Source organism: Paramisgurnus dabryanus, chromosome 9 (genome assembly GCF_030506205.2).
Source record: "Paramisgurnus dabryanus chromosome 9, PD_genome_1.1, whole genome shotgun sequence".
NCBI lineage: Eukaryota > Metazoa > Chordata > Actinopteri > Cypriniformes > Cobitidae > Paramisgurnus > Paramisgurnus dabryanus.
The window spans coordinates 38,134,137-38,161,733 of NC_133345.1; the positions used below are offsets into that span (position 1 = coordinate 38,134,137).

The 27,597-nt window shown below is 40.2% G+C and overlaps 2 protein-coding genes across 2 annotated transcripts in view; both read right to left on the reverse strand.

Annotated features, from left to right (window-relative positions):
- Positions 1-722: 722 nt before the first annotated feature.
- rnpepl1 (arginyl aminopeptidase like 1) lies at positions 723-15,147 on the reverse strand. The gene is made up of 11 exons (XM_065282838.2): positions 13,646-15,147; positions 11,655-11,795; positions 11,138-11,289; positions 9,787-9,903; positions 9,219-9,454; positions 8,919-9,032; positions 8,551-8,663; positions 6,662-6,770; positions 6,310-6,534; positions 6,085-6,227; positions 723-2,267 (listed from the first exon to the last, which is right to left on the reverse strand). Exons 1-11 carry the CDS (start codon positions 14,105-14,107, stop codon positions 2,001-2,003), a joined length of 2,079 nt encoding a protein of 692 aa, XP_065138910.1. The 5' UTR covers positions 14,108-15,147; the 3' UTR covers positions 723-2,000.
- A 4,707-nt stretch (positions 15,148-19,854) lies between these two features.
- The window catches only part of abcc5 (ATP-binding cassette, sub-family C (CFTR/MRP), member 5), a 31,630-nt gene continuing 23,887 nt past the window's right edge, over positions 19,855-27,597 (reverse strand). The window contains exons 20-29 of the mRNA XM_065282837.1: positions 25,352-25,481; positions 24,977-25,259; positions 24,704-24,890; positions 24,532-24,621; positions 24,266-24,455; positions 24,006-24,165; positions 23,414-23,492; positions 23,182-23,295; positions 21,198-21,362; positions 19,855-21,050 (exon numbers count right to left, since the gene is read on the reverse strand). Of these exons, the coding sequence (XP_065138909.1) occupies positions 20,949-21,050; positions 21,198-21,362; positions 23,182-23,295; positions 23,414-23,492; positions 24,006-24,165; positions 24,266-24,455; positions 24,532-24,621; positions 24,704-24,890; positions 24,977-25,259; positions 25,352-25,481 (1,500 nt within the window). The 3' untranslated portion in view covers positions 19,855-20,948. The remainder of the gene's footprint in view (positions 21,051-21,197; positions 21,363-23,181; positions 23,296-23,413; positions 23,493-24,005; positions 24,166-24,265; positions 24,456-24,531; positions 24,622-24,703; positions 24,891-24,976; positions 25,260-25,351; positions 25,482-27,597) is intronic.

Consider the following 27,597-nt stretch of genomic DNA (forward strand, 5'->3'; position numbering starts at 1 on the left):
TCCTGCTGTCATGCTGGAACAATTAAATTAAAAGCCTGTCTCTTATAGACGCCTGTCTCTTTTAGACGCCTGGTGTGACGATAGGTTTGGGAAAATAAAAGCCCGGGCTATTATTTGAAGTTTTACGGTATTTATTTTAATAGAAAATGTATGATATTTTCCATAATCGTGACAACTGAGGACATCCCGGGAAAAAGTATCTCTACAAATCTTGTAAGGGCCATTAAGAATTATGGGAATTACATCAAACAAACAAACCAAAAAATATCCGAACACATTACTGTTATTTTTGTGTGATTTGGAGGTAAAATCAAATGCATTCCTTATACAGTATTAATGTTATTATACAAAGAAATTGCCACATTGTCATTTAAACAATAAACAAAACACTTTAATCACATGATTCTGAATGCAAAATGCTAATTAGCTCCGCCTTTTTTATAATTAGATCGCTAATTAGCATATTGCAGGGTAAAGGTGTATATTCCAACAAATAAAGAGTGAAACTGTCCTCCACTACTCCAAATTTTCATAAACTTTGTGCAAACCAGTTGTGCAAATAAAAAAATTGTATTCTACAACATGGCTGGACACTAAATACATAAACAAGATAAATAAACATGGTGACATATGTCAAGGGCATGAGATGGGTTTATGACCGAGACATAATCTCAGCGTACACAGGATAAGTGACAGATTCAATTCAAGTAGACAATGTTGAATCAGGGTGAAAAACTTTTATTGTTGGTCGCACTGCATGTAGACCTTTAATCCCCAAAGCTCTAAGTTAACACATTTAACACTTGGTGATCAGTGTCAGTCATATGAGTGTCTTTCTATATTCACGTACGGTATATGAACTAAAGTTAAAATGTGAAATCCAAGGTAAGACCCTTGGAAAAAACACACAAAGTGCACACATGTTATTTATTACCTGAAAAATCTCACCAGTCTTCCACCGTGTTTGTGATTAAGGCCACTTATGACGATCATGGACCCACCCACCTGTAAACTCACCCTGAATGTCCACCCCATTCAACTGCATATTCACAAACTTCACTCATTAATCATCAACCACAGCTAATTTAAGGGAACTTCAACTAAGAACGAAACTAAAAAGGAGTGAAAGGGACACATTTTCTTAAAAAGAATCATTCTCACCCAGTCTCTCAGTTCCTGAAAATAACTAATATGTTGTACATTTTCCAAGGCAATGATCAGCAATGTTGCAAATAACATAAATACAGGCTGTTGTTCATTTGGACAGCGGTGTTGAAAGGCACTAACACAGCTCCACCTCTTGTGTCTTGATTTACCTGAGACTCAACGCTGAGAGGTTAGCACCAGGAAGGAGAGACTTGACCAGTTATAAGGAATCAAACAATAAAGAAATGATCCATGTAAAAAAAAGTAATCAGGCAGTGAGTATTCAAGAAGACTTAGTCCTCAAACACTATCCAGGAAGAGGATTCACAATGGATTGGTCCTCTACAAAACAAAGCTAAAAGTCTGTGCAATGTTGTCTACATGATTCCTCATTTGAACCGGAGAACAGGCCAATGCAATAGATGCAACTCAAATTAGCTGTGCATAGTCCAGAGAAACATATGCAAAACACCCACATAAATAAACACAGACATACACACATTCACACGCACACACAAAGATAATGGCTAACAGATGGCCGGCAGTTTTCCTTGATACTGACATACCCCATCCATGTGTGCGCACACACAAACACTTGGGTAACGGTGTAATAACCCTCACGAAACGACGTACGTGACATCTGTCCTCCGCTTTGTCCCACAGCCCTGAGCAGCTTAATGTTTAGCTTATGAAAATCAGTGTTTCCATTTTTAAAAAAAAACTTCCCAGTGTTGGAGAGCATGTGAAAGTGCTGGCTACCCATGATGCATTGCTATGGTGCTAAGTCACAGCCAAATTCAAGTCCTGCGCCGTTTTCCTGCCTCTCCACAGAAGCGCCGCTTACTGGTTTGAACTTAAGCAGACACGTTGACGTCTCGCAGGGCGATGGTCCCGTTGGCGGATGGGTCTGTGGGTGATGAAGGGACTGAGGGTGCAGATGAGAGTAAAGATGGGGCTGTGCTGTTGTTGAGGGCGCTACTTTGGAACATCATCTGCTGAAGAGTCCGACGTAGATTAGGGTGAAGACGGCCCTGAGTCTGATAAAACACCTCCAGGGCAAAACACTTCATCACTCCTCCGCACAAATCCTCATAAAGGGGTACTGTGTACATTCGAGAGGTCTAGGGAGAAAAAGACGGCAATAACAGAATTAAACAAGATACAATGTCTCACAAACTTGAACTTAGTGAAAGCAGTTACAAACTTTTCATATAATTCATATTTATGATAAATATTCATAATATAACTAACCTACTTAAATATACAATTTAACTTCCCAGGTCACAGACTTGTGTTTATTGGACACATTCAAACATAGCTTATCTCTTTAGTATATAACGATGCAATTAGGGATGTAACAAATCTGCCAATACACAAGTTTTGTGCCGATAGCGTTTTTTTTTTTACATAAAATGACATCCACAGATATCGATAGTTTTGCTTTTACCTCCTTGTTTCAAATTATTATGAAATCCTAAAAGTGCAGAGCGTACATGATGATTGTACATGATAAGCCCTGATTATTGGCTATTTTTAATAAATCAGACGATGTCAGATAGTAGGGAAAAAATGCGTTTATTATAGGTCAATATATCGGTGCATCCCTAGTTGCAAAATTCTGGGAATTTTGAAAACTTTCCATGGAAACATATCGGGATCGTGTCACTCTGATGAAGATAAGTCATATGTCGAGGAAGCTAATGTTTGATACAGTTTGTATAAATTACAAAATTCCTTAAATTTCTGACTTGGAATATTTTCAAAATTCCCAAGCTTTGCAAACCTAGTTTCCACCAGAGTCGTATAATAATAGAGTTACGACACTCACATAGACGTCCGTTGTAAGAATGGAATGCGGAAGTAACAGCGTTTCATGTAGTGACCGGTAGTGACGCATAGTTCCAAACGCAGCACTGAAGCCCATTCATTTCAATGGCACCTGCTGGTAAATCGATGAAATTACCGTTTCTCTTTACATTTTCGGACATTTCATTAATATAGTCAACAGTGATATTTTATGAACTCTGCTGTAGGTGATGATTATCGTTAATAATAACTAGTAAAATTTTTATATTTTAAGGAGTTGTGTATAATGTGTGAATAATATAGATTTAATGGTTTAATATTTTATTACGGGTGGCCATCTACTTTATACTTATCTTTTTTATATATTACAAGTAACACTAGGGGGCAACAGCGACAAGTTAAATGCCTTATAAGAAAGTCACACTGCTTCACAATACTGCTATGTGTTTCATTGTGTTTGGTAAGTAATACGAGTGATGTATCCTCGAAAATCATGTATGATTATATTAACATTTAATGTGAATTTAAAATATGAATTTAGAGTGTTTCTGTTATGCTTCACTGTTACAAATAACCGCGTTTGCGATCTTTTTTGTGATTTTAATATATTAAAAGTGTACACTCTTAAAATGAATGTGTTAAATTAACACATCTTGTGTCTAGTTAAGGACAACACATCTAGTGTGTTGTCCTTAATTTAACACATCTCTGTGTTATTTTTGGAACAACACACATTGTGTTGTTTTAACACATCTTGTGTTGTCCCTTTTATTTTTTATGAACTTAAATGACACATAATGTGTTAAAAACAACACATAATGTGTTAAATATTTTAACACAAAATAATGTGTTAAAATTAACACATCCTGGATGTGTTAATTTTAACACACTGTTTTGTGTTAAACTATTTAACACATTATGTGTTATTTTTAACACATTATGTGTCATTTCGTGTTGATTTTGAGTTCATATAAATAAAAGGGACAACACAAGATGTGTTAAAACAACACAAAGTGTGTTGTTCCAAAAATAACACAGAGATGTGTTAAATTAAGGACAACACACTAGATGTGTTGTCCTTAACTAGACACAAGATGTGTTAATTTAACACATTTGTTTTAAGAGTGTAGGAATTATGTTTTTAGCAGATTGATAGCCATTTATATAGCCATATTTTGCTACAAAAATAAAAGATAAACTGTGTTGCTGTAGTTGGTATAGATAACCAGTTATATTTGGGTCACAATTAACTGTTTATCTTTATTAACTGATTTACTGTATTTCCATCACTCCCTAGTAAAAAACCGTTATAAACACAGTAAGTATAGTGATCAATTCCCATTACAAGCTAATATTTACCTAAAATAGCTGAAAACCTATGCAAACAGATTGACAGCCCTGCTTGGTTTGGAACTGTAGAACGTTACATGAATCACGTGACCGCGCGGCGGCGAGATCAAAGCGTTTCGTAACTCTGTTATTATACGACTCTGGTTTCCACTAATTACTTAAATTTCCGACTTGGAATATTTTTAAAATTCCCAAGCTTTGCAAACCTAGTTTCCTTTAATTCCTTAAATTTCTGACTTGGAATATTTTTTAAATTCCCAAGTTTTGCAAACCTTGCTTCCTTTAATTCCTTACATTTCCGACTTGGAATATTTCCAAAATTCCCAAGCTTTGCAAACCTAGTTTCCTTTTATTCCTTACATTTCTGACTTGGAACATTTTCAAAATTCTCAAGCTTTGCAAACCTAGTTTGTCTTAATTCCTTAAATTTCCGACTTGGAATATTTCCAAAATTCCCATGCTTTGCAAATCTAGTTGCACTTATGTGTTTATGACTCCACTTTGTGGAAACATCGTTTATACGCATTGTGACTTAAGCCCGGGATACATTACACGATTTTCAGAGGTTCCAGATGAAAGATTACGATCGAGAAACAACTGTGGCAATTACTTTATCGTGACTCTTAATCGGTGATCCTACACTGCAAAAAATGACATGCTTACTTAGTATTCTTGTCTTGTTTTCAGTAGAAATAGCTAAAAAATTCTTAAATCAAGATGTTTTTTCTTGATGAGCAAAATGACCTAAGAAAATAAGTCTAGTCTTCAGACAAAAAAATATACAATTTGAGTGAATTTGTAAATATCTGCCAATGGGGTGAGAAATTTTTGCAAGAATTAAAAGAAAAAAGAAAACTTATTTTAAGATTTATTTTCTCACCCCATTGGCAGATATTTTTATTGTTTTAAGTAAAAATTCACTTAAATTAGTTTATACACAAAATATATACAGACTTATTTTCTTTGGTCGTTTTGTTCATCAAGAAAAAGCATCTTAATATTTAAGACTTTTTAGATATAAAAACAAGACAAAAATACTAAGTAAGAAAGTCATTTTTTAGCAGTGTATGTCGTACAGTGAGAGAGGTTTAAAGACGTCCGTTTTTCAGGTCTGGCATCCAACGATAGCCTATGATAGTTTTCTGACAGTGTCAGCATGATCAACCACAGTCTGTTTGCTGCTACGCTTAGTATTTGTTTACCACTAACGCATCCTGATGACACTGCGCTAATGATGTCGAAGCCTCCGATACAATAGGTATCATCATCGTATAATCGACATGCTTGTCGTACCCAAGTTTAAATAATCCATGTTGCACAGTGTGATAAGGTAATGAATTTATAGGAGTGCAAAATCCTGCAGTGTATCCTGGGATTACCTCACCAATCTCTGTAGTTAGCCATTCATGGCTTTGTTTACTTTCTACACTTCAATCCAGTTAATCAATACAGCGTGCCTTTAATGAAGTGAAAGAAGAAACCAGCCAAACTAGTTGTGATTGAATGTACAGTATCTTTTTATAGCTTGGCAAGGAGATGTGAAATCATAAGAAGTTAATAGTTAGGAGTATTTATTAGAAACACTTAATTGTGGAATAAAAAAAATCAACAAAGCACATTTTCATAAATCATCCCCATTAACTCAAAAATTTCATTGTGTTTGTGCCATCTAAATGCATTTAGGCTATAAATAAAACCGACATCTCCATACAAAGCACTTCTGGATATACCATCAGTTACAGCACAAAAGGCCCTTTATACATAACAGCTTATTCAACTCACGTGTTTATGTAAGAAGCTGCGAACCCGTGGCAGATCAGGATAAAAGCTGTTACGCACCACAATCTGCAGCCATCGAATCTGGACTTCAGCGTTCATGCCGTCCAACAAGGCAGAGTAGCAGCTTGACAAAAGACTCATCACCTCTAAAAGGTCAGTCATACTTACATTACAAATAATGAAAAATCATTCAAAAAAATGAAGCAAAAAAAACAACACTCTCAATACCCTGAGGCAGAGGTGAGCGGTCTAGAAGTCGGTCCAGAAAAAGAACTGTCTGGAAGGTGGTCCACGAGGAGAGGTCAAATGTTGTGATGGTCTGGGGGTCAGGGGTATCCGTGCCCCAGAGGTCACACAGGTGCTGGACAGGGCCTGTTAGAGCCTGACCGGCCGAAAGATCTGGTTCACATAATGGAGGACCACAGTCGTTCAGCCATCGCTCAAATTCTAGTCCTGAACAAGAGAGGAGACAAAAAGACATTCATGTTTATTTGGACACAGCACTAATGGAGCGGTGAGTAAGTACAAGTGTCTGAGTAAGTTAACCTGTGTGGGCACTGGTAAGTCACTGGTAACTCACCTTCTCGCTGAGCGACACAGCTTTCCTTCAGCTCTGGGAAGAAGCCAAGAAAGAAGTCCAGGAGATCCTTAGCGACTACACTGCTGAACCTGAACTTCTCTATGTAGGCCTAAACAATAAAGTGTGGAAGGATTCAGAAAAATATAGACAAGTGTGTCTTATGCCACTTACATATAAGACATGAATGACAATACATAATACTGTGCAAAAGTCTTAAAAAGTTGGTATTCATTCCTCAAAATACAGCTAGTGACTGCAAAACTTAAAGAGACACTTCACTTTTTTGGAAAATATTCTAATTTTTTAGCTCCCCTAGTTGATTTTTTACTGTTTTTGAATTGATTCATCTGATCTACGGGTCTGGCGGTACCATTTTTAGCTTGGCTTAGCATAATCCATTGAAACTGATTAGACCATTAGCATCGCTCAAAAAAAATAACCAAAGAGTTTTGATATTTTTCCTATTTAAAACGTGACTCTTCTGTAGTTACATTGTGTACTAATGCTGTGTTTACACCAACCGCGCTAGAGGCGTGAAGCACGAGTGATTTCAATGTTAAGTCAATGTGAAGACCCGTTGACGCGCGTCAGTAGGTTCCGTGGCGCGTCAGAGTTGAAAATTTTGAACTTTGGCGGAATTTCGCGCCGCGTTAACCAATCAGGAGCCTGCTTGCTGCTGTGGTGGCAGCCCCGCCCGGAGTCACTCATTCAGCCAACGCTTGATATTGTCCGTAAGCAGTCACCCGGAGCTATACGACACAAGTTCTTATTTCTATAGAGGAGACAGGAATAAAAAGGACCTCGCTTGGAAGAGTGTCAGTGAGGACATTGGGAAACCTGGTAAGTTGTAATACACACTTCACTTTTGAGTCACGTGACGTTTATCGACCCGCATCGTTTATTTTCCCCCTATAGTAAGGTTACCAAGTACAAACTGGTAACTCTCTCGATAAATGCACAATCAACATCAGTCATCTTGCAAACAGACAATCGCATGGCACTTGTACCTCCCACAAGAAGCGGAGTTTGCCTCTGACGCGCGTCAAATGCTTTCTTTATCCACGCGTTTACTCCGCTCTACACGCGCGAATGCATCCAAATTGTTCAAGCGGCAAACCACGCGCGGTAGACGCGATTTTGACGCCTGAAACGCGGTTGGTGTAAACTCAGCATAAGACCGACAGAAAATTAAAAGTTGCAATTTTCTAGGCAGATATGGCTGGGAACTATACTCTCATTCTGGCGTAATAATCAAGGACTTTGCTGCCGTAACATGGCTGCAGCAGGCGTAGTGATATTACGCAGTGTCTGAAAATAGTTCCCTTGGTTACTTTTAATAGCAGGGGCCAGGGGACTATTTTCAGGTGCTGCGTAATATCATTGCGCCTCCTGCAGCCATGTTATAGCAGCAAAGTCCTTGATTATTACGCAAGAATGAGAGTATAGTTCCTAGCCATATCGGCTTAGAAAATTGCAACTTTTAATTTTCTGTCAGTCTTAGTACACGATGTAACTACAGAAGAGTCAAGTTTTAAATAGGAAAAATATCAAAACTCTTTGGTTCAATTTTAGCTCGATGCTAATGGTCTAATCAGATTCAATGGATTGTGCTAAGCTATGCTTAAAATAGTAACACCAGACCGGGAGATCAGCTAAATGGATTTCAAAACGGTAAAAATCAAATGTTTAACTCTAGGGGAGCTAGAAAACGAACATATTTTCAAAAAAATGGAGTGTCCCTTTAAGTGTACTGCACCCTGGTACGGAGCGCTCACACTCGCCAATCAAACCATACTTTGGGAGTAAAGCATACTAGTGTACGTTACAATCTGCACGTGAGCACACCCTAAGACTTTTGCACAAAACTGTGTGTGGTGAACGCTTCTCACCCTAAGGAAAGTGTCAAATCTCTTGATGTCACCGCACAGCTGTGAAAGGTACGAAACAAAGCAGAAGCCTTTCTCATATGTAAACAAATTCATCAGACTGCTGGGGTTTACACCTGTGAAGAAAGAGAAATAAGGCCGATAACATGACACAGTGATCTAATGATTCATGGGTCTGACACTTCACAAGGGCATTAGAAATACTTGAGCACATTTTCCAGCTGAACTAAGGACTTTTGCTTCTGTTTTTCCGAAATTTGAGCAATGGGGAATTTTTGAAGATTTTACCACAAACCTATTTTAGGTGTATGGAAAGCACCATGTGGCAAATTAAAACGCTCTGTCAGACTCAAAAGTTAAAAAGGTTGTACCTGGCTCAAATTTGGCCTGCAGTTTACTGACAGGATTGTTATCTCCAAGAATACGCATCTGTCTGTGAAGAGCATCTAGACGAAAGACTGTCTCAAGACAAGTAAAGGCTTCTCCTGTATAGGACAACAGAAGAGACAAATGTAAGTGCACTATTGTGAGATATGGACAAACCTTGAACATACATAGACGGTTTCAAAATATGAAAGTTTCAAATATGAAAATATGTATAACACAGGCATGTAAGCTTTTGCAGCAGTAAACTACTAATGAAAAGCAGGATATGTGTGAGGATTATATACCGTAAGCCTCGGTCGTAATGCGTCTCTGAGCGTAAGTGGCCAGACCCTCACTGAGCCACATCTCTTCCCATGTGGCATTGGTGACGGAATTACCAAACCATCCGTGAGCAATCTCATGGATGACATCGATCAGCAAAAATTCCTGACTCTCCAGTATAGAGGAAATGATGAAGGTAAGACAGGGATTTTCCATGGCAACTATGGGGAATGACGGAGGAAGGAACACAATGTCATACCTGTGCAAAGAGAGAGAGAGAGAGGATAATAAATGAGTATCGAAAATTAATGACTGCTATTCAAATGAATGGGTGATTCAGTATCTGGCATATACAATCTATTATTAAAATGCATGTGACCCTACCTGTGAAAGCCCATCTAAAGTCATTTTTTTACTGTTTTCTACATAAAATCCTTCTACATATTGTACAAAATATAACCTTAATAATGACTAAGTAAGGCCATGACAGTGATTGATATCAAACTGTGATGCTCCTAATCTCATTATTAGATAATGAGACTTTAGTCTGAATTTCACAGACAGGGGTCACATAATGTACATTGAACTGACCTTCCCCATACATACGGCCCGAAGAGCCCCTCTGCCACATTAAGCCAGCGCTCCACACTGCCACCCAACTTACTGACCGCACATGTCAAGATGCAGGGCTCTGCCCATACACGACTCCTAAAAAAGAAAATAATAAAGATACAAACCCATGAAACAATGCATCTTTTTCACAGGAGCCAACTACTCACAGATATTCTGGAAAATTTCTGTTTTACATCACAGGATTGTCATCGTTTGCACTGCTAGAGCTGTTAGATAATACTATGTTTGCACAGGCACATATTATGCAAAAATCCAATTTTACAAAAATTGTGTGTTGGAAGTGTGTGAACACAACAACCATACAATGAAAAAAAAAACACTAATTTTTTAACCCATATTAAACCAAAGCGGTCTCATTAGGCATGCTGTTTTGATTCTCTTGTTAATGTGATGTCACACAAGCAAAGCCCCGCCCACAGCCACTGTCTGACTGGTTAATTTTACCCAAAAGCTTTTCTAAATGTGTTTGTTAACATGTTGTAGCGTTAATGCGGCTAAATATACTATTGCCTCAGACTGTGTTTACTGGAATCACATCTATTTTTATCCGAAAGCAGTAGCTCATTTGCATTTAAAGGTACAGACACTTTTTTGCTCCCGCCCATATAGGGGCATTTTGGACATGTTAAAACAAATGATCTGTGGGGTATTTTGAGCAAAATCTTCACAGACACATTCTAGGCACACATGAGACTTATATTACATCTTGTAAAATAGGCATAATATGTTCCCTTTAATACACATATTTCAGTAAAGTTTCTTTCTTACCCTCGCGTAAACAGCTTCATTGAGTAGCTTCTGGTATCTTTATTACTACAGTTATCTTTAATTTGTGTATTTGTAAACAATCTCATTCATAGCCATGATAGTTATCTTTCAAAGTCTAATATCACGCGACAATTAGCTCATGGTTACAACATTGTTGGTTCACATTCCAGCTTTGACCTCAACAATGTCACTATGCTCTAATGCAAAATTGCAAGCATTTCGGCTCACATTCACGCAAATGGTTTTATATGGGGTAACTTGTGGGAAAATCACCTGAATCCATGTCTAATGCAAATACACATTCAAAACAATGAACCTGACAGGGAATTTCCAGGCTGGTGATGCCGATCTAGATGTAGACCAGCTTAGAGAGGCTGTTCGTGAAGAGCTGGTTGAAACATGCCAACCAAGGTGATCTGGCGAATTTGTGAAGCAGCAGGTTCTTGCTGGTAAAGCTTGTAGATAGTGACTAACATAACCTTACTGTGTCATAAGTGCTATGCTTTATTGTAGCAAGGATTTAGTCTCCATCCAAACTCACCTGGGCCCGATGTCTGCATGCTGTAGATCTCCTGCCACCAGGGCAACCAAGTAAGCCGGGACAGGATATTCCATAGAGAACTGGAAAACCCTGTCCTGTTTGGAGTATGCACTTCTTGAGGCACTCATCAACACTGTGACACCCTCTGGTACCTGTGATGTCACAGATTAAAAAACCACAGATATTTATATTAAAGGGATAGTTTCAAACCGGTATAAATTTCTTTGTTCTGCTAAACACAAAGGAAAATATTTTAAACAGTGTTTTAAACCAAACCGTTTTGGAGCACCATTGACTCCCATAGTATTTGCTTTTCCTACTATGGAAGTCAATGGTGCTACCACTTCCCGTTTACAAATAATTACAAATATCTCCTTTTGTGTTCAGCAGAACAAAGACTGCAAAGTACTTTAGGGTAATTTTCATTTTTGGGTGAACTATCCCTTTAAAAAGGAAGTCACAAATAGACTAATATTGATTTTCCTAATTGGTGAATGTGAGCAGCTTGTTGACTGACCCTGACAGTGGCAGAGTAGGTGCTTTTGACGGCAGGCGTGTCAAAGCAAGGAAAAAATGACCGATTGCAGACAGAGTGACCCTGGGTGAAGACCAACGGACGAGTCTGTCCGCACGTCAGCTCTGCATCCAGCCACCAGATCTGAGAGAGGAAAACAGAGAATAATGAGAAGCTCTTTGCGAAAGACTAAAAGTCTGAACTTGCAAATGCTCAAAGACAGCTTAACATAGCAATTCAAATTCACTGTCACTTGTACTTCAACTTGTATGGTTATTAGCTCTGTGGTGCTTTCATTTATTGAATCACTGTATTTTACTGCAGTGAATCCACTTAAAAGGGTAAAATACTGATGAAGGTACAGCATTGCAGAAACCACATGTAAGTAATCAGCAGCTATTTTAGGGTGTTGGGTCACTAAAATTTCACTTTGTTGTGACAACACAACGCAGAGAGAACATAATACTCTACATAATAGAATGTATATGCATGTTAACACTTGTTTTGTAGTCAATATGTATTAAAAGATGTTTAACATAGCCCTTCTAGCAATAATGCCTGACGTCATAATCATGACATGGATGACTCTAGCTATCTGCTTAAGGCGATATGTCACTGCACTGAGGTCAGTCTTATCAGTATAGCTCAGACTTTCCCAGCCCCTGTTCTCTATCCATGCACACTTGCAATAAGACAACAAGCATATTAAAGTCCCATTTCCCAAAGGACTCTTTAACCTGCAAAATAAAACCTTGATGTAGAAAGTAACAGAGTTGATTATCATCATTAAAGGAATAGTTCACCCCAAAATGAGAATTAGCCCATTTTTATTCGCCTTAAAAAAGTTATATTAAATAATCTCCTGGCTCTTCTCACCTTTAATGGCACCGGATAGTGCCCCATTTTAAAGCTCATCCATAGATCAAAAACTAATCCATACAGTTAATAAATGTCTTCGTAGGTAAACTGATGGGTTTTTGTAACATTAGTTCAAAAGGCAGCCTTCCACCTGACCTCAACTTTCTTATGAACATGCGTATGTTTCCTTATGAAAACCCACAGATTCCCCTTTGATGGATGGATGTGCCTTTTGGAGCTTTAAAAATGGGGCACCATTCAGTGCCATTACTACGTAGCCCCTAAGGGGACATGGAGCAAAAAATTTATAAATTTTAGTTTCATGTGCTCACGTGAAACTTTCATGTGCTCATGCGAAACCTTCATGTGCAGAATTTTTTTTTTAAAGTTTTGTTTCGCTTGCTCACGTGAAACTATTGCGCGCACACGTGAAAGCGAAAGTTTCATGTGCGCGCACAAACGTGAGCACGCGAAACTAAACTTAAAAAAAATTCTGCACATGAAGGTTTCGCGTGAGCACATGAAAGTTTTGCGTGAGCACATGAAAGTTTCACGTGAGCACATGAAACTAAACTTTAGATTTTTTTTACTCCAATGTCATACACACTTAGTTTTGGGTTGAACTACTCCTTTAAGATTTTACTGATAGAGTATGTTTAGTGCATATAAATTGGTAATTTAAACTCGTGGTTGAGTAAAATGTTGACAAACCCAACCACTGGGTTTAAATTAACCTACTCTAAAATGTTTGTAACTGACCCAACCGAGCAATTTTTTGATCAATTTCTCTTAACCAGGGTCCAGGGCCCACTAAGGGGGTCTAAACATAACTTAAAATGACATCATGTAAGATAAAACAAACACTGAAATAAGGTAAAACTAAAAATCTAGAAATGTCTTGGTTACTGGTTATTTTTAAAGAAAATATATTTTTAGTGATGCCAAGCACTATTTTTATTTATTATGTGGAAATTGTAAGTGTGGGGGGGGGTCAAATATTGTTGTGGGCATCAAAAATGCTGAAATCCGATAACATCACATCTCTGGGTTCAATAACCTCTTGTACAACAAAGTTATTATTAGCATATGTAATGGTTGTTGTTGTTGTTAGTCAGCTGACAGCACGATGTCCTTACCGCAGGGCCGTCTGTTGTAGTGTAGCGGATGGTGACACGAAAAGCCCGGTGTGGCCGGATCACGGCGGCCGGGAGGCTGATGTTCAGTGATGATCCGTAGTCGGTGAACGGTTCCACTCGATAGGTGAGCGAGATAAACACATCGGGAGTACCGGACGCGCCGGGCACCTTGCAGTCGACGGAATGAATTAATAATGAAGGATGCGTGTCCAGAATGAGAGACTGAACGCCGGGCTGGACCGGTGTCAGCTCCAGAACCTGCCATCCCGTCATCCGTTTCACGGCGAAGTTTAGATGGAGGTCCAGATGGAAATGCCGGAGTTTAAAGCTATGGAAGTTAGACGCCGACGCGACATCCACCGGGTGACAGTGCGTCAAACCCCGGCTGCCATCGCAGGACTTACCGGGCACCGTCAGCACTTTCCGACAGCAGCATAGCGTCGGTCGCTGCAGCTCGGCCATTGTAAAGTTTGACGGATAAACACACGCGATACGGCGGGGACACCGTAAACTTTACAAGCGGCGTAAGCGCGCGGCGATCGTGCTCGCGGACGATAAATGAACTGTTTGTTACATTGTTGCTTTAGTCAGAGGAGCGGTCGAGGCTGGACAGATCGGCAAAGCAGGAAACCCAATGCGATAAATGCCGAAAAACCGACCGGGAGGCAGTACAAACAGGCTTAAAATAACAAAAGTCTACGTAAAATCCATCATAGCCGTAGACACGACCGAGTTCAGCCCTCCGACCTCCATCTAGAGCGGCGTATATATTTATGTTTAATGTATGAATGTCCGCTGTCGATACGGCTCGCGGTCCGTAAGGTGACGAAGACGTGTCAAAACTATCGTAAGATAAAAAGCATAGTGAAGTCCTGATGAGCAAAAACGACCGGAGTTAAGTGACTCCCTTAGAAAACAGGAAGTAAAAGCAGGGGAGGAAATCACTTTGACATTGCAAAGTTTTCAAGCTGCGGGGGGCGCTGCTGAGCTCATCCCTTACCTCATACTGAACCTCACAAACCCTGTCTTAAACATGAGACAGTTATTATGATGAGAGTACTTGCCAAGACTGGTATTTCAACATCATTTTGTGTGTATGTGTCCTGTCAAGTGTTTAGGTGCTTTTGAAACGCACGTCTCCGTGCGTGCGCTTATGAGTGTGCGTGTGTCTATTTGAGTATGTCGCACATCTCATTTTACAGAGCACCTATTATCCGATTCACGTTTTTAAATTTCCTTTGGTCTGTAAGTGTGTATTAGTACATGTTAACGATATGGGAAAGGTTCAAACCCCAAAGTAAATGATGATGCAAGTTATTATCTCCAAGATAAATCTCTTTTCTTGGACTACAACAAACGCACGGATTGTAGGCAACAGTTTACTTCCTGGGATTGGTGATGTAGACAAGAGCGACATTATCAAAATTCCTCCCGCTTCTGACTCACAACCTGTAAGTTAACCCTGCTGATTAAAACAATAAAACCATTACAGAAAATTCTAATGGTTGCCATTAAAATATCAATAGGAACCATTTCGCTTTTACCATTAAAACCACTACACTGTAGTGTGTTTTGGGCCATATTCCATTAGAACCAATAAAATTCCCAATAAAACAATACAATTTTTGTGATGGCGTCTATTGTTTTTTTTTTTTAGCAGGGAACTCCTGGTAGTAACTAATTCTTTCAAACATGATAATTAGCGTCACATTTCCGGCTGACGTCAGAGGTATTCAGGCCAATCACAACGTACAGATGTTTTTTGAACAATAAACCACACAAACACATTGTATTATACCAAATACACAAAATAATGTTGTTTTTAGCAATAAAATAGGTGCTCTTTAACATCTTTTTGCACTCAAATTGTTTCAAATTTCTGGACTGTTAACATTTGCAAGGGTTAGAAATGCATGCAAATTATAAACATTCTATATATAAATAGTAAATTATTTATTATGATGCATATTTCAGCGATTATTATAAAGATATAATTATAATTTATGCGTAATTTCTTCTGCTTTTCCACAAAATATTTTGTGTCTCTTCTGACTGGGTGGGCCAACTGTCAGTCTGAGTGCGCCAGTGCCACCGTGGCCCTTGTGTAGCCTCGCCACTGTCACAATCACTGTCCCGAGCCTCACGCTGACCCTCAAAAACACTGTCCCATGCCTCACGCTGAACCTCACAAAGACTCTCCCATGCCTGACACCGAACCTCAAAAACACTGTCCCATGCCTTAGGCTGAAACTCAAAAACATTGTCCCATCCTTCAGACTGAACTTTAAAAACCCTCTCCCATGCCTCACATCGAACCTCAAAAACACTGTTCCATTCCTCACGCTGAACCTCACAAAGACTCTCCCATGCCTCACACCGAACCTCAGAAACACTGTCCCATGCCACACACTAACCCTGAAAAACACTGTCCCATGCCTGACGCTGAACCTCAAAAACACTGTCCCATGCCTCACACTGACCCTCAAAAACATTGTCCCATCCTTCAGACCGAACCTCAAAAACACTGTCCCATGCCTCACACCGAACCTCAAAAACACTGTCCCAAGCCACACACTAACCCTCAAAAACACTGTCCCATGCCTCACGCTGAACCTCACAAAGACTCTCCCATGCCTCAGACTGAACCTCAAAAACACTGTTCCATACCTCATGCTGAACCTCACAAAGACTCTCCCATGCCTCAGACTGAACCTCAAAAACACTGTTCCATACCTCACACCGAACCTCAAAAACACTGTCCCAAGCCACACACTAACCCTCAAAAACACTGTCCCATGCCTCACACCGAACCTCAAAAACACTGTCCCAAGCCACACACTAACCCTCAAAAACACTGTCCCATGCCTCACGCTGAACCTCACAAAGACTCTCCCATGCCTCAGACTGAACCTCAAAAACACTGTTCCATACCTCATGCTGAACCTCACAAAGACTCTCCCATGCCTCAGACTGAACCTCAAAAACACTGTCCCATGCCACACACTAACCCTGAAAAACACTGTCCCATGCCTCACGCTGAACCTCAAAAACACTGTCCCATGCCTGACACCAAACCTCAAAAACACTGTCCCATGCCTCACACTGACCCTCAAAAACATTGTCCCATCCTTCAGATCCTCACACCAAACCTCAAAAACACTGTCCCAAGCCACACACTAACCCTCAAAAACACTGTTCCATACCTCATGCTGAACCTCACAAAGACTCTCCCATGCCTCAGACTGAACCTCAAAAACACTGTTCCATACCTCATGCTGAACCTCACAAAGACTCTCCCATGCCTCAGACTGAACCTCAAAAACACTGTTCCATACCTCACACCGAACCTCAAAAACACTGTCCCAAGCCACACACTAACCCTCAAAAACACTGTCCCATGCCTCACACCGAACCTCAAAAACACTGTCCCAAGCCACACACTAACCCTCAAAAACACTGTCCCATGCCTCACGCTGAACCTCACAAAGACTCTCCCATGCCTCAGACTGAACCTCAAAAACACTGTTCCATACCTCATGCTGAACCTCACAAAGACTCTCCCATGCCTCAGACTGAACCTCAAAAACACTGTCCCATGCCACACACTAACCCTGAAAAACACTGTCCCATGCCTCACGCTGAACCTCAAAAACACTGTCCCATGCCTGACACCAAACCTCAAAAACACTGTCCCATGCCTCACAATGACCCTCAAAAACATTGTCCCATCCTTCAGATCCTCACACCAAACCTCAAAAACACTGTTCCATACCTCATGCTGAACCTCACAAAGACTCTCCCATGCCTCAGACTGAACCTCAAAAACACTGTTCCATACCTCATGCTGAACCTCACAAAGACTCTCCCATGCCTCAGACTGAACCTCAAAAACACTGTCCCATGCCACACACTAACCCCTTAAAAACACTGTCCCATGCCTGACACCGAACCTCAAAAACACTGTCCCATGCCACACACTAACCCCTTAAAAACACTGTCCCATGCCTCACACCAAACCTCAAAAACACTGTCCCATGCCACACTCTAACCCTGAAAAACACTGTCCCATGCCTGACACAGAACCTCAAAAACATTGTCCCATGCCTCACTCTGAACCTCAAAAACACTGTCCCATGCCTGACACCAAACCTAAAAAACATTGTCCCATGCCTCACTCTGACCCTCAAAAACACTGTCCCATGCTTCAGACTGAACCTCAAAAACACTGTCCCATGCTTCAGACTGAACCTCAGAAACACTGTCCTATGCCTGACACCGAACCTCAAAAACACTGTCCCATGCCACACACTAACCCCTTAAAAACACTGTCCCATACCTCACGCTGAACCTCACAAAGACTCTCCGATGCCTCACACTGACCCTCAAAAACATTGTCCCATGCCTCATGGTGAACCTCAAAAACACTGTCCCATGCCTGACACTGACCCTCAAAAACACTGTCCTATGCCTCACGCCTCACAAAGACTCTCTTATACCCCACATTTCATTCTGAACCTCATTAACACTGACACACACAGACACATTGACCACTAAATAGTAGGCCAATAGCACCACTATACTGGTAATGGCAAGATTACCACATAAACGTACAAGAGAGCGTCTTTTCTACATAAAAAGCATTTTTGGTTAATGATTTAGCATGGTTAAAGCAACACTATGTAGTTTTTCAACCTTTAAATAATGTCTCTAAAATTATTTCAGTGATAGAACAACTCTTAACTGGACAAATTGTACTGCTGCTGCAACCTGAGCAGCCTCCTAGCTGCTACAAGCACACTCTGAAAGTGGCGGTGGAAGGTAGAGCACACAGCCCCACCCCTCCCCCTGCCTGCAGAAGAGTGTCTGATACCAGGCACTGTTGCGCTTTTCAACCACATGGGGGAGCTGTAAGTCAATTTTACATGGAAACTACATAGTGTTGCTTTAACAATCTGCATGGCATCCTAAAATATTTTGTCTCCAGTTATTTGAATAATTGCTGATAAGAGTTGTGAAAGCTCATGCTTGTCAAACATTGATTTAGCTTGGTCATTTTTCTTGGTCAATAATTCTGTTGTAGAGGTTTAGCAGCAGAGGGTGCTCACCCTGTGGTCTGTGTGGGTCCTAACACTCCAGTATAGTGACGGGGACACTGTACTGTCAAAAAATTATCCTTCAGAGTAGACGATAAACTGAGGTCCTGACTCTCTGTGGTCGTTAAAAATCCCAGGATGTCTTTTGATGTCAAACTTGCCCATTGGCCTACTAATCATCCCTTATATACTAACTGGCTATATCACTCTGGTTCTTCTCCTCTCCACTAATAAGCTGGGGTGTGTTCTGGCGCAATATGGCTGCCATCACATTATACAGGTGGATGTTGCTCACTGGTGGTGGTTGAGAAGAATTTCTCTTTCATATGCTTTGAGTGCTGCAGAAAAGCGCTATATAAATGTAACAAATGAATTAAAAATGTATAACCTAAATAATAATATCTAATGTGGCCATATATGAGTGTAAAGGAAGGAGGTGTTCTCCTGTAAACAAGTGATACTGTGGTGGCTTTTCAATCAACACAGGTCTTTGTGTTGTACAAAAGTGTTGTAGGTTGTAGTGCATTACAGTCTTATCTGTAATTTACCCATGAAAACATTATAATATTTTAGAAAACTCATTGTGTGACTATTTGTTTTCATTATATTTACATTACAGTGCATTAACAAGATATACATTTTTTCAGTATGTGTCCTCTGGGTTTGAACCCTGCTAATGCAATGCTGTATGGGAACATACAGGAACATGTTTTTACCTGTTTTAATAGGCTTTATGCCCAGCTGCACTACTTCCTGAACTTAGGCCAGCTCCTTGTTTCCCGTCTGCCATTATTGGACAAACTGATTAATCCAGGTGTGTCTGATTATTGTTGTTGTGACTACTGAGGTCAGGCACACCTGGATTAATCAGTTTGTCCAATAATGGAAGACAGGAAACAAGGAGCTGGCATAAGTCCTATTTTTTTTTTTTAATACAATTTTTTTGCATTGCCATTATTGTGCAATGGTGAACAGATGTACATATATATGGAAAATCACTTTAGTATATTACTACAGTAACTAAATGATCACAGATAGTCTTAGGTATCGGTCAGATATTACGTTTCATTACAGTTGATCCCTTCTCAGTATTGCAGAAACACAGACACAGACACGTTAAACCTAAAATAAATTTATTGAGACTTTGGAGAGTACGCTCTCCCCTCTCATTCCACCCTTTTCACAAGGCAAGTAAGAAATCATGCTAAGGCTATGGAAAATAACAGAATTAACAAAAAGACATTTTGCAGGGTCTCATGAAGACAACACAAAATCAGATTTCCCTTCATGCAGACCGCAAATGACCATCACAACCTGATCCAGGAGTCCCATCATGTAGCGTGATCTCTTTGTACCAGTGCTGCGACAGACGATGTAACACAAAAACAAAAGGCCCGCTCAAGCGTATCTGGCCCGTTAAGACGAGCGTCTATTTCGGGCGGAAATAAAAACCAGACCTTCAACCATCCGAGGAACTCCTCGGTGGATGCAAAGTGCAACGACGAGTCAAAAAAGTGAAATGCATTCATACATAACAGAGCAAAACAGACCACATAAGAGGAAATAAACTTGAAATGTTAACAGTGAAAATAGGTTATAAATATACAAGGCCTCTTAGCTATATAAGACTGAATCCTTGGTGTGCTGAACAAGGATACAGTACAAAAAGCAGCACTGTTTTTCTGTAAAAGTCCCACCTGTTCAGTGCTTGTACAACATCACCTGTGCCAGAGTTTAGGGTTCGAGTCACGAGACAACAGTTACACATGTACTGAAGACAGTCAAGTTGTCAAAAATATTAAACGGTAAGGAAAGATGATACATCTGAATGTATATACACGACATACTGTACATACTCGGCAGAATCGCTACAAAAGGACTCTGCGACCACCTTGTAAATTGATATATACTCATATAAACAGAGGTAAATACTCTGTGAAACACCACAGTTCGCATGGATGGAACTACATGAAAACTGTTTCACCCCTCCATCACGTAAATAGCATTACAGCATCAGTGTATCTTCACCTAAAGCTCACAAGTAGTACATCTTAACAGGCATGCCCCTAATGACAGCCCATGAGTTTCATGGAAATACAATAATCTCCCTCCCCAGGTCCCTGCGGGTCTGAAGGAGGGAGTAACATTAAGCAGCAATGACTGGAATATAAATGGAGAATGTTCCCTTCGGTCCTTGGCTAGGACGTCCTTTAGCCTCTTACTGAGATTTTGTTCTCCACCGCTGCCAGCATTGCACAGAAGCGAGAGTTTTCGTTGGCCAGAAGCTTGGATGGCTCGTCGAACTCCACCACCTGGGTCACAAAAGAAAAAAAAAGGAGACTCCTTCCTTCATCAAATATACTTAAAGGAAACATGGAATGTGTTGTGTATGTGTTTTAACAACTAATTTATAACAACCAAGCATACTTTGGCATTATATTTGATCGAAACAACTGTACCTGGCCCTGATTCAGCACCATGATACGGTCACAGTTCAGTACTGTGTGCACTCTATGTGCAATAGTCAAAGTGGTACAGTCCTGGAACGCGTTACGAATCGTCTCCTGAATCAAGCAATCCGTTTCTGTGTCCATAGCCGCCGTGGCCTCATCCAAGATCAGGATCTGAAAATTATAAGGAAACAAAGTGGATGACCTGGTTAAATGGAACAAAGTCTGTTCTGAATTATCGGTTAATCCTCATTGGCTCTCTCTTTGGTGGGCAAGATCAAAGTCAGGCTTACAAAACAACACAGACAGACAGGATAGAGGTCTTATGGTGTGTGCTCACCAAAAGTGAAGCAAATATCAGTTACTCGCACTAGATTACTCACGGGATTACTCGTTTATCGCATCACTCGTGTCAATAAGCCCTTCACTGATTGGTTTGTACGACAACGCGTTATTTAAATTTCCCAAGGAAGTTGAAATTTTGTGCGGAAGATGCTGTTCAGGCGAATATTTTGCATTTTTGGCAATCGTGTCACCCAGTTTGCGCCATTTGCATTTCCCACCGCTATTTGCATCTATTTGCGTCTTTTCATTGACGCAAGCGGTCAACCTTTGTGGGTTTTTAATGATCGCTATTGAGAAAGCAGACTGGCTGATATGAAACAAATGTAATTACAGGAAATGAGAGACAAATCCATAACACGAACAAAATGAGGGAAAATCATTGAAATTAAATAAATATTTGTTATGCATAATATTTATAAATGTACCCTTTTTAAGGACTTCTACAAGATATATGTACTGTGGATGTGACACCTCACGGTACAGTTTAAGTAAGGAATAATTGACAACGGGCCGTTGCATTATTAGAAGGTGGAGTCAATTATTCCGCTTATACTACGGTTACCACACCTCAAGACATCGTCCGGTTTTTGTACTTAAATCGCAACAGTGAGTAGGACTACTTCTTCCGTGTCTCATCCAATGGCTCTTTTGCTCGATCCCAAACGTCATTTTAAAGCTGGCAATGGAGGCTTAAACCATTGATAGCATTCTAATGCAGTTATTAAAAAAACACGCCCACATTTTGGGAATTAAGCTTATTCACCGTATCCCCCAGAGTTAGATAAGTTCATACATACCTTTCTCATCTCCGTGCGTGCTGTAACTCTGTCTGACACAGCCCCCACTAGTTTAGCTTAGCACAAAGACTGGAAGTGAATGGCTCCAGCTAGCATACTGCTCCCAATAAGTGACAAAATAACGCGAACATTTTCCTTTTTATGTGTTGTGATTTGTATAGTCACACCGAGTACAAATAACAAGGTGATTTTTTTTACCACACTAAGAGGCTCGACACAACATCATACTTTGCTCGTAGTATCACCTGTGTCTCTACACGTGAACTCGAGCATTGAGAACATTGTTTGTGTACACAGATGTTACTACAAAAAAAGGTTTTGAACAACTGACTTTGGTTGTTTTGGCATCCGCTCGCCATGACAGTCGAGGTGCGAAATTTTGTCTTTCGTAGCCATTTCCCATTTCCGTAAGAATCATAGACAGTTAAAGATAAGAAATCCGTAAATCGTAGCAAGCTAGCCAATGCTTGTCAGTAGCCTACTGGTACTCGGTAGGTACTCAAGATGGTGGCAGGCAACTGGAATGACGTAAAAGGTCACATGACTGATATTCATGAATAGAATGACTCGTAATTGTAGTAATATTGTTCAATGATTAATTAAATGTTTTAATAATTTGTTTGTAAATCTACGATAATTCGTACGATCGTTTTTACAATCTACTTAGGCTTTTAGGAAACGCAGCCCTAGCCAGTAATTGGTGATGTCTGAACACGCAATACACGTGCATCACATCACAAATTCACGTTTGCGAAGTTAACGATAATTGCATATTTTTGTGTTTTCAGCCCCCAGAAAGGCCATTGTTGTGTAATTAAAGTGCCAAAATGAATAAAAAGCCTTAAACTCACCTTGCATTGTCTCAGAAGAACTCTGGCCACACAAAGTAGCTGTCTCTCACCCACAGAGAAGTTCTCACCGTTCTCCACCACCTCAGATTCCAGCTTTAAGGGCAGCTGAGACACCTGAAACACAGCGAGCAGACACAAGAGATGACAAGAATGATTAATCTGAGACCAAATCAAGTTGTCATATCTGCGGTATGGTATCAATTGAACTTCTTAAAGATTCTCATTGGCTTACACATTCTTTCATGTGTGTCCTCTCCAGGGCATCCCAGATTAACTCCTCGGAATACTGGTAAAATGGATCCAGGTTGGATCTGTTGGAGAAAAACAGAAAATGTCATATAAACATAAGAGCGACAAATGAATTCATTAACATAGTGGCCAAAAAAATGTCCAACTTTGAACGATTGATATCTTTCCTCTTTTTTTTTTCTTTTTTTTTGCCCATTTTGCCTTTATTTGATAGACAGTAATAACAAGGTGACAGGAAAGTACAGGGTGGAGAGAGGGGTATGGGATCGGCAAAGGACCTCGAGCCGGGATTCGAACTCGGGTCGCCGGAAGTGCGTCTGCACCATATGTCGGAGCACTGTCCACTACACCATCGGCTCCGACATATCTTTCCTCTTTAAACAAATATTTTATTTAAAATGTTGTATGCACGATGTGTTTGGAGTATAAGATAAAGAAAGATTTAAGGACACTTGGCATCCAAATCCATGTAACCTGTTGTGTTTGTATGGTTGTGAACGATGTGGATGCTTGCGTGCAACCCTAACAGGACCTTTAGGAATACACTGGAAATAAACAAAGAAGGGCCCGCCTACCTGACAGTACCACTGAACAGCACTGGCTCCTGCGGAATGATTGACAGCTTGTGGCGCAAATCTGCAAGGCCAATGTCACAGATATTGACACCATCAATCTTAATGGAGCCACCACAAGGTTCGACCAACCGGTAGAGGACAACTCCTAGAGAAGACTTCCCTGAGGACAGATGATATGACATTCATTTACCATTATATACTAATTTAAATACCTTGTAGATCTATGCTAATGTGTTTTTAATTATTGTCCAGAGACTGACCCGAGCCTGTTCGTCCCACAATGCCGACCTTTTCTTTCGGTCGAATGGTACAAGATATTTTCTTCAGGACCAGCGGTAGGTTGTCTCTGTACCTCATATCTGTGCCGTCAAACACGATCTCACCCTCCTGAGGCCAGTCGGATGGAGGAGCCTTGTTTTTCACCCGTGCAGGAGCCTCCAGAGACAGAGACTAATATAGACAGAGGTATTGTGAATAACACAAACTTAATTTGTGAATGAAAGGTCAGAAAGAAATACATCAGTACCTTGATGTAATGATGAATTCGTTCCACTGAGGTGAATCGAGCCTCGGTCTCAGAGGCCAAGCGAACTGTAAACTGGAATAAACCTGTGAGCTGTGAAAGATATAAAGATGCAAAGCAATCAGCTTCCTTTACGTACTTTTCTTTATACATGTGTCATCTAATGTGATCTCACCTGTACAGCATAGGAAATGGCTAGGCCAGCGTACGCGGGAGAAATCTGACCGTGCATGACTACGATCAACAAAGCCGTGATGATGGTGAGAGCCACACTGATCACATCCAGACGTACGGCCAACCATCGCATGGCACAGCTGAACAGATAAAATGGAGCCTGATTCTGATCCAGCAGCTCCTGATATCTGTGAGAAAAAGCACAAGCCTATAAACTTTAAACATTTAACAATAAAGCATGAGTAAAGAAATACGTGATATCCCAAGCATTTACCTCTGCAGGAATTCCTCCTCTTTCCCGTAAGCGTGCACAGTGGTCAGGCCCTGAATGCTGGAAGCGATGTGGGACAAGAAAGGCGACTGCGTGACGTTGTCTAATCGTTTGAGTTCCCTAATGAAGACCCGCGAAACGACGTGCAGTACGGTAAAGAGGACGACCAGCGGTCCTACCGCCACCAGGAACCAGGGGAACACGCTGCTGATCACGCCCAGACAGAAGAGGACCAGAATCACGTTCTGAATGAACATCTCGGCTTGAAACGGCAGACGTGTATCCACTGAAGAAAGTTGACAGGATTGAGATTTGATCATATAGCAGTATGGTAAAAATATCGGTTTCTCTGACTGCAAAACCCAGTTAAGTTCTTACCTTCATCCATGTCTTTATTGAATCTGTTGAGTATGCGGGCAGTGGGCGTTGTGTCGAAAAACTTCATGGGACTGCGAAGAATCTTCTGGAAGAGATCGGCATGGAGCTTCGAGGAGGCGCGCAGAGTACCCTGATAACAAATAATAGGACACAGAGGTTAGCACTGAAATGCTAAATCTTACGTATACTAGATCTACATACAGTATGTGACCCTGAACCACAAAACTAGTTATAAGGGTAAATTTTTTGTTGTATGGTTTGTTAGTATAGGACAATATTTGGCCAAGGTAGACTATTTGAAAATCTGGAATCTGAGGGTGCAAAAAAATCTAAATATTGAGAAAATCGCCTTTAAAGTTGTCCAAATAAAGTCCTTAGAAACATATATTACTAATGATAAATGTATTTTGATAAATTTACAGTAGAAAATTTACAAAATATCTTCATTGAACATGATCTTCACTTAACTCTTTCCATACCAGCGTTTAAAAACATACACAGAGTTTTTACCAGTCCTTCCAGAAACTGTTTTTTTATTTTGTGATTATTGCGGGCAAAAATTCTTGATCTTGTTTTCTTACAAAAATGCGATGGAATATGCGGGATATTTATGCATTTTTATGCAATTAATGCTTTTCAGTGATGTTCACATCAAATAATGACATCACTTCATAACGTTCCCATGGCAACAGGGGACATGGCTGCGCTTGTGTTAGGTAAATGTCACATTTTTCAACTTTCTGCTAAGATATGTGATTTTTTCCACGAAACTGCGGGGATTATTAAGTCATGCAAGCCCCACATATTTTGCGCACTTATTTGAAAAAAAATACGTCACCCACATAAATGCGGACTTTTGCTGATTATGCAATAAATCTAGGGCCCTATAAATTCCGTTTTATTTTTCCCAAATTCTGTTTTCTCTGTTTTAGTTTTTGCAAATTCCGTTTTCTCCTTTTTAATTTTTGGCAATTATTTATTTTACCCTTTACTGTTATTTAGTCATAAAAAGAGTGTGCCTTTAATGTTAATGATTAAAATGTAAATGATTTGGGGAAAAACAGGATAACAGGATTACTTTATGACTGTAAAACATGCATTTACACACGCACATACACACGCGCGCACACACACACACACACACAACTCAATTCAATGCATTGTTTAGTGTTATTGCAGAAGGCTACAACAAGGTGTAAAAGCAGTGGTGCCTTCAGAAGTGCCTTAAACACATCGGTCCAGCGGAACACGATCCATATTTTATACCCAATCGCTTGAAATGCATATAACTTTACAAACATACACAGGATAGTGATCTGACTTAGGACAGCATGAGCGCGCAGGTCTTTGCACGTGCGAGCGAAAGAGAGACAGAGAGCGGCGCCATGATGCAGATGATTATATTTTAAACGCGAGGGATAGTTAGTTTACATGAGGATTTGTGTTCGCACTTCGGACAGATGCTTGAGCGCGTGCACGTGTGAGAGGTGCAGTGAGACAGACGTGGATGAGAGAGTGCATGTATCTTTGCGCTCACAGTGAACAGAATGTTGACAAAACTTACAAAATAACAGTTCTCCGGTCACATAAAAGTCATGTGGGAACTGCTTGGAACTAAGTGCGTAGCGTCAAATTTCTTAATTTTTTGCTGATGAGTCGTGGAGTGCCGCTTCGCCATGGTTTCAGTGTTTTGGAGGGGGTGTGTCACCCAGATTTACTTCCTCCGGTCTGCATTTCCCCCAGACATACGTTCGTCTCCCACACAAAAACTGAATTTTATTCAAAATATGTTAAATTCTGCGAAATTCCGCGTTAACAATAGATTCCGTGTTAATTTGCCAATTCCGCGATTCCGTCCGAGATTCCGTGATTGCGGAAATTATAGGGCCCTATAAATCATGCAATCGCATAATTGCGTTTTTCTGGAGAGACTGTTTTACTGTTTCTGAATAAGTATACGTTTTAAAGCGCGCCACTTTAATAGCGGAAATATAGATTGCCGTAAAAACTCGTAATTGGCAGGGAAGCATTTTCTCTTAATTGACAGGGTAACTCGTAAATGGCAGGGAAATAGTTAATATCCTATAATTTTTGGCATTAAAAAAATCTATCATTTTGACCCATACAATGTATTGCTAGCTATTGCTACAAATATACCCATGCGACTTTTGACTGGTTTTATGGTCCTGGGTCAAATTTGTGCATTTGGCAGATGCTTTCAAAACGATACTGCTATACATTTTATA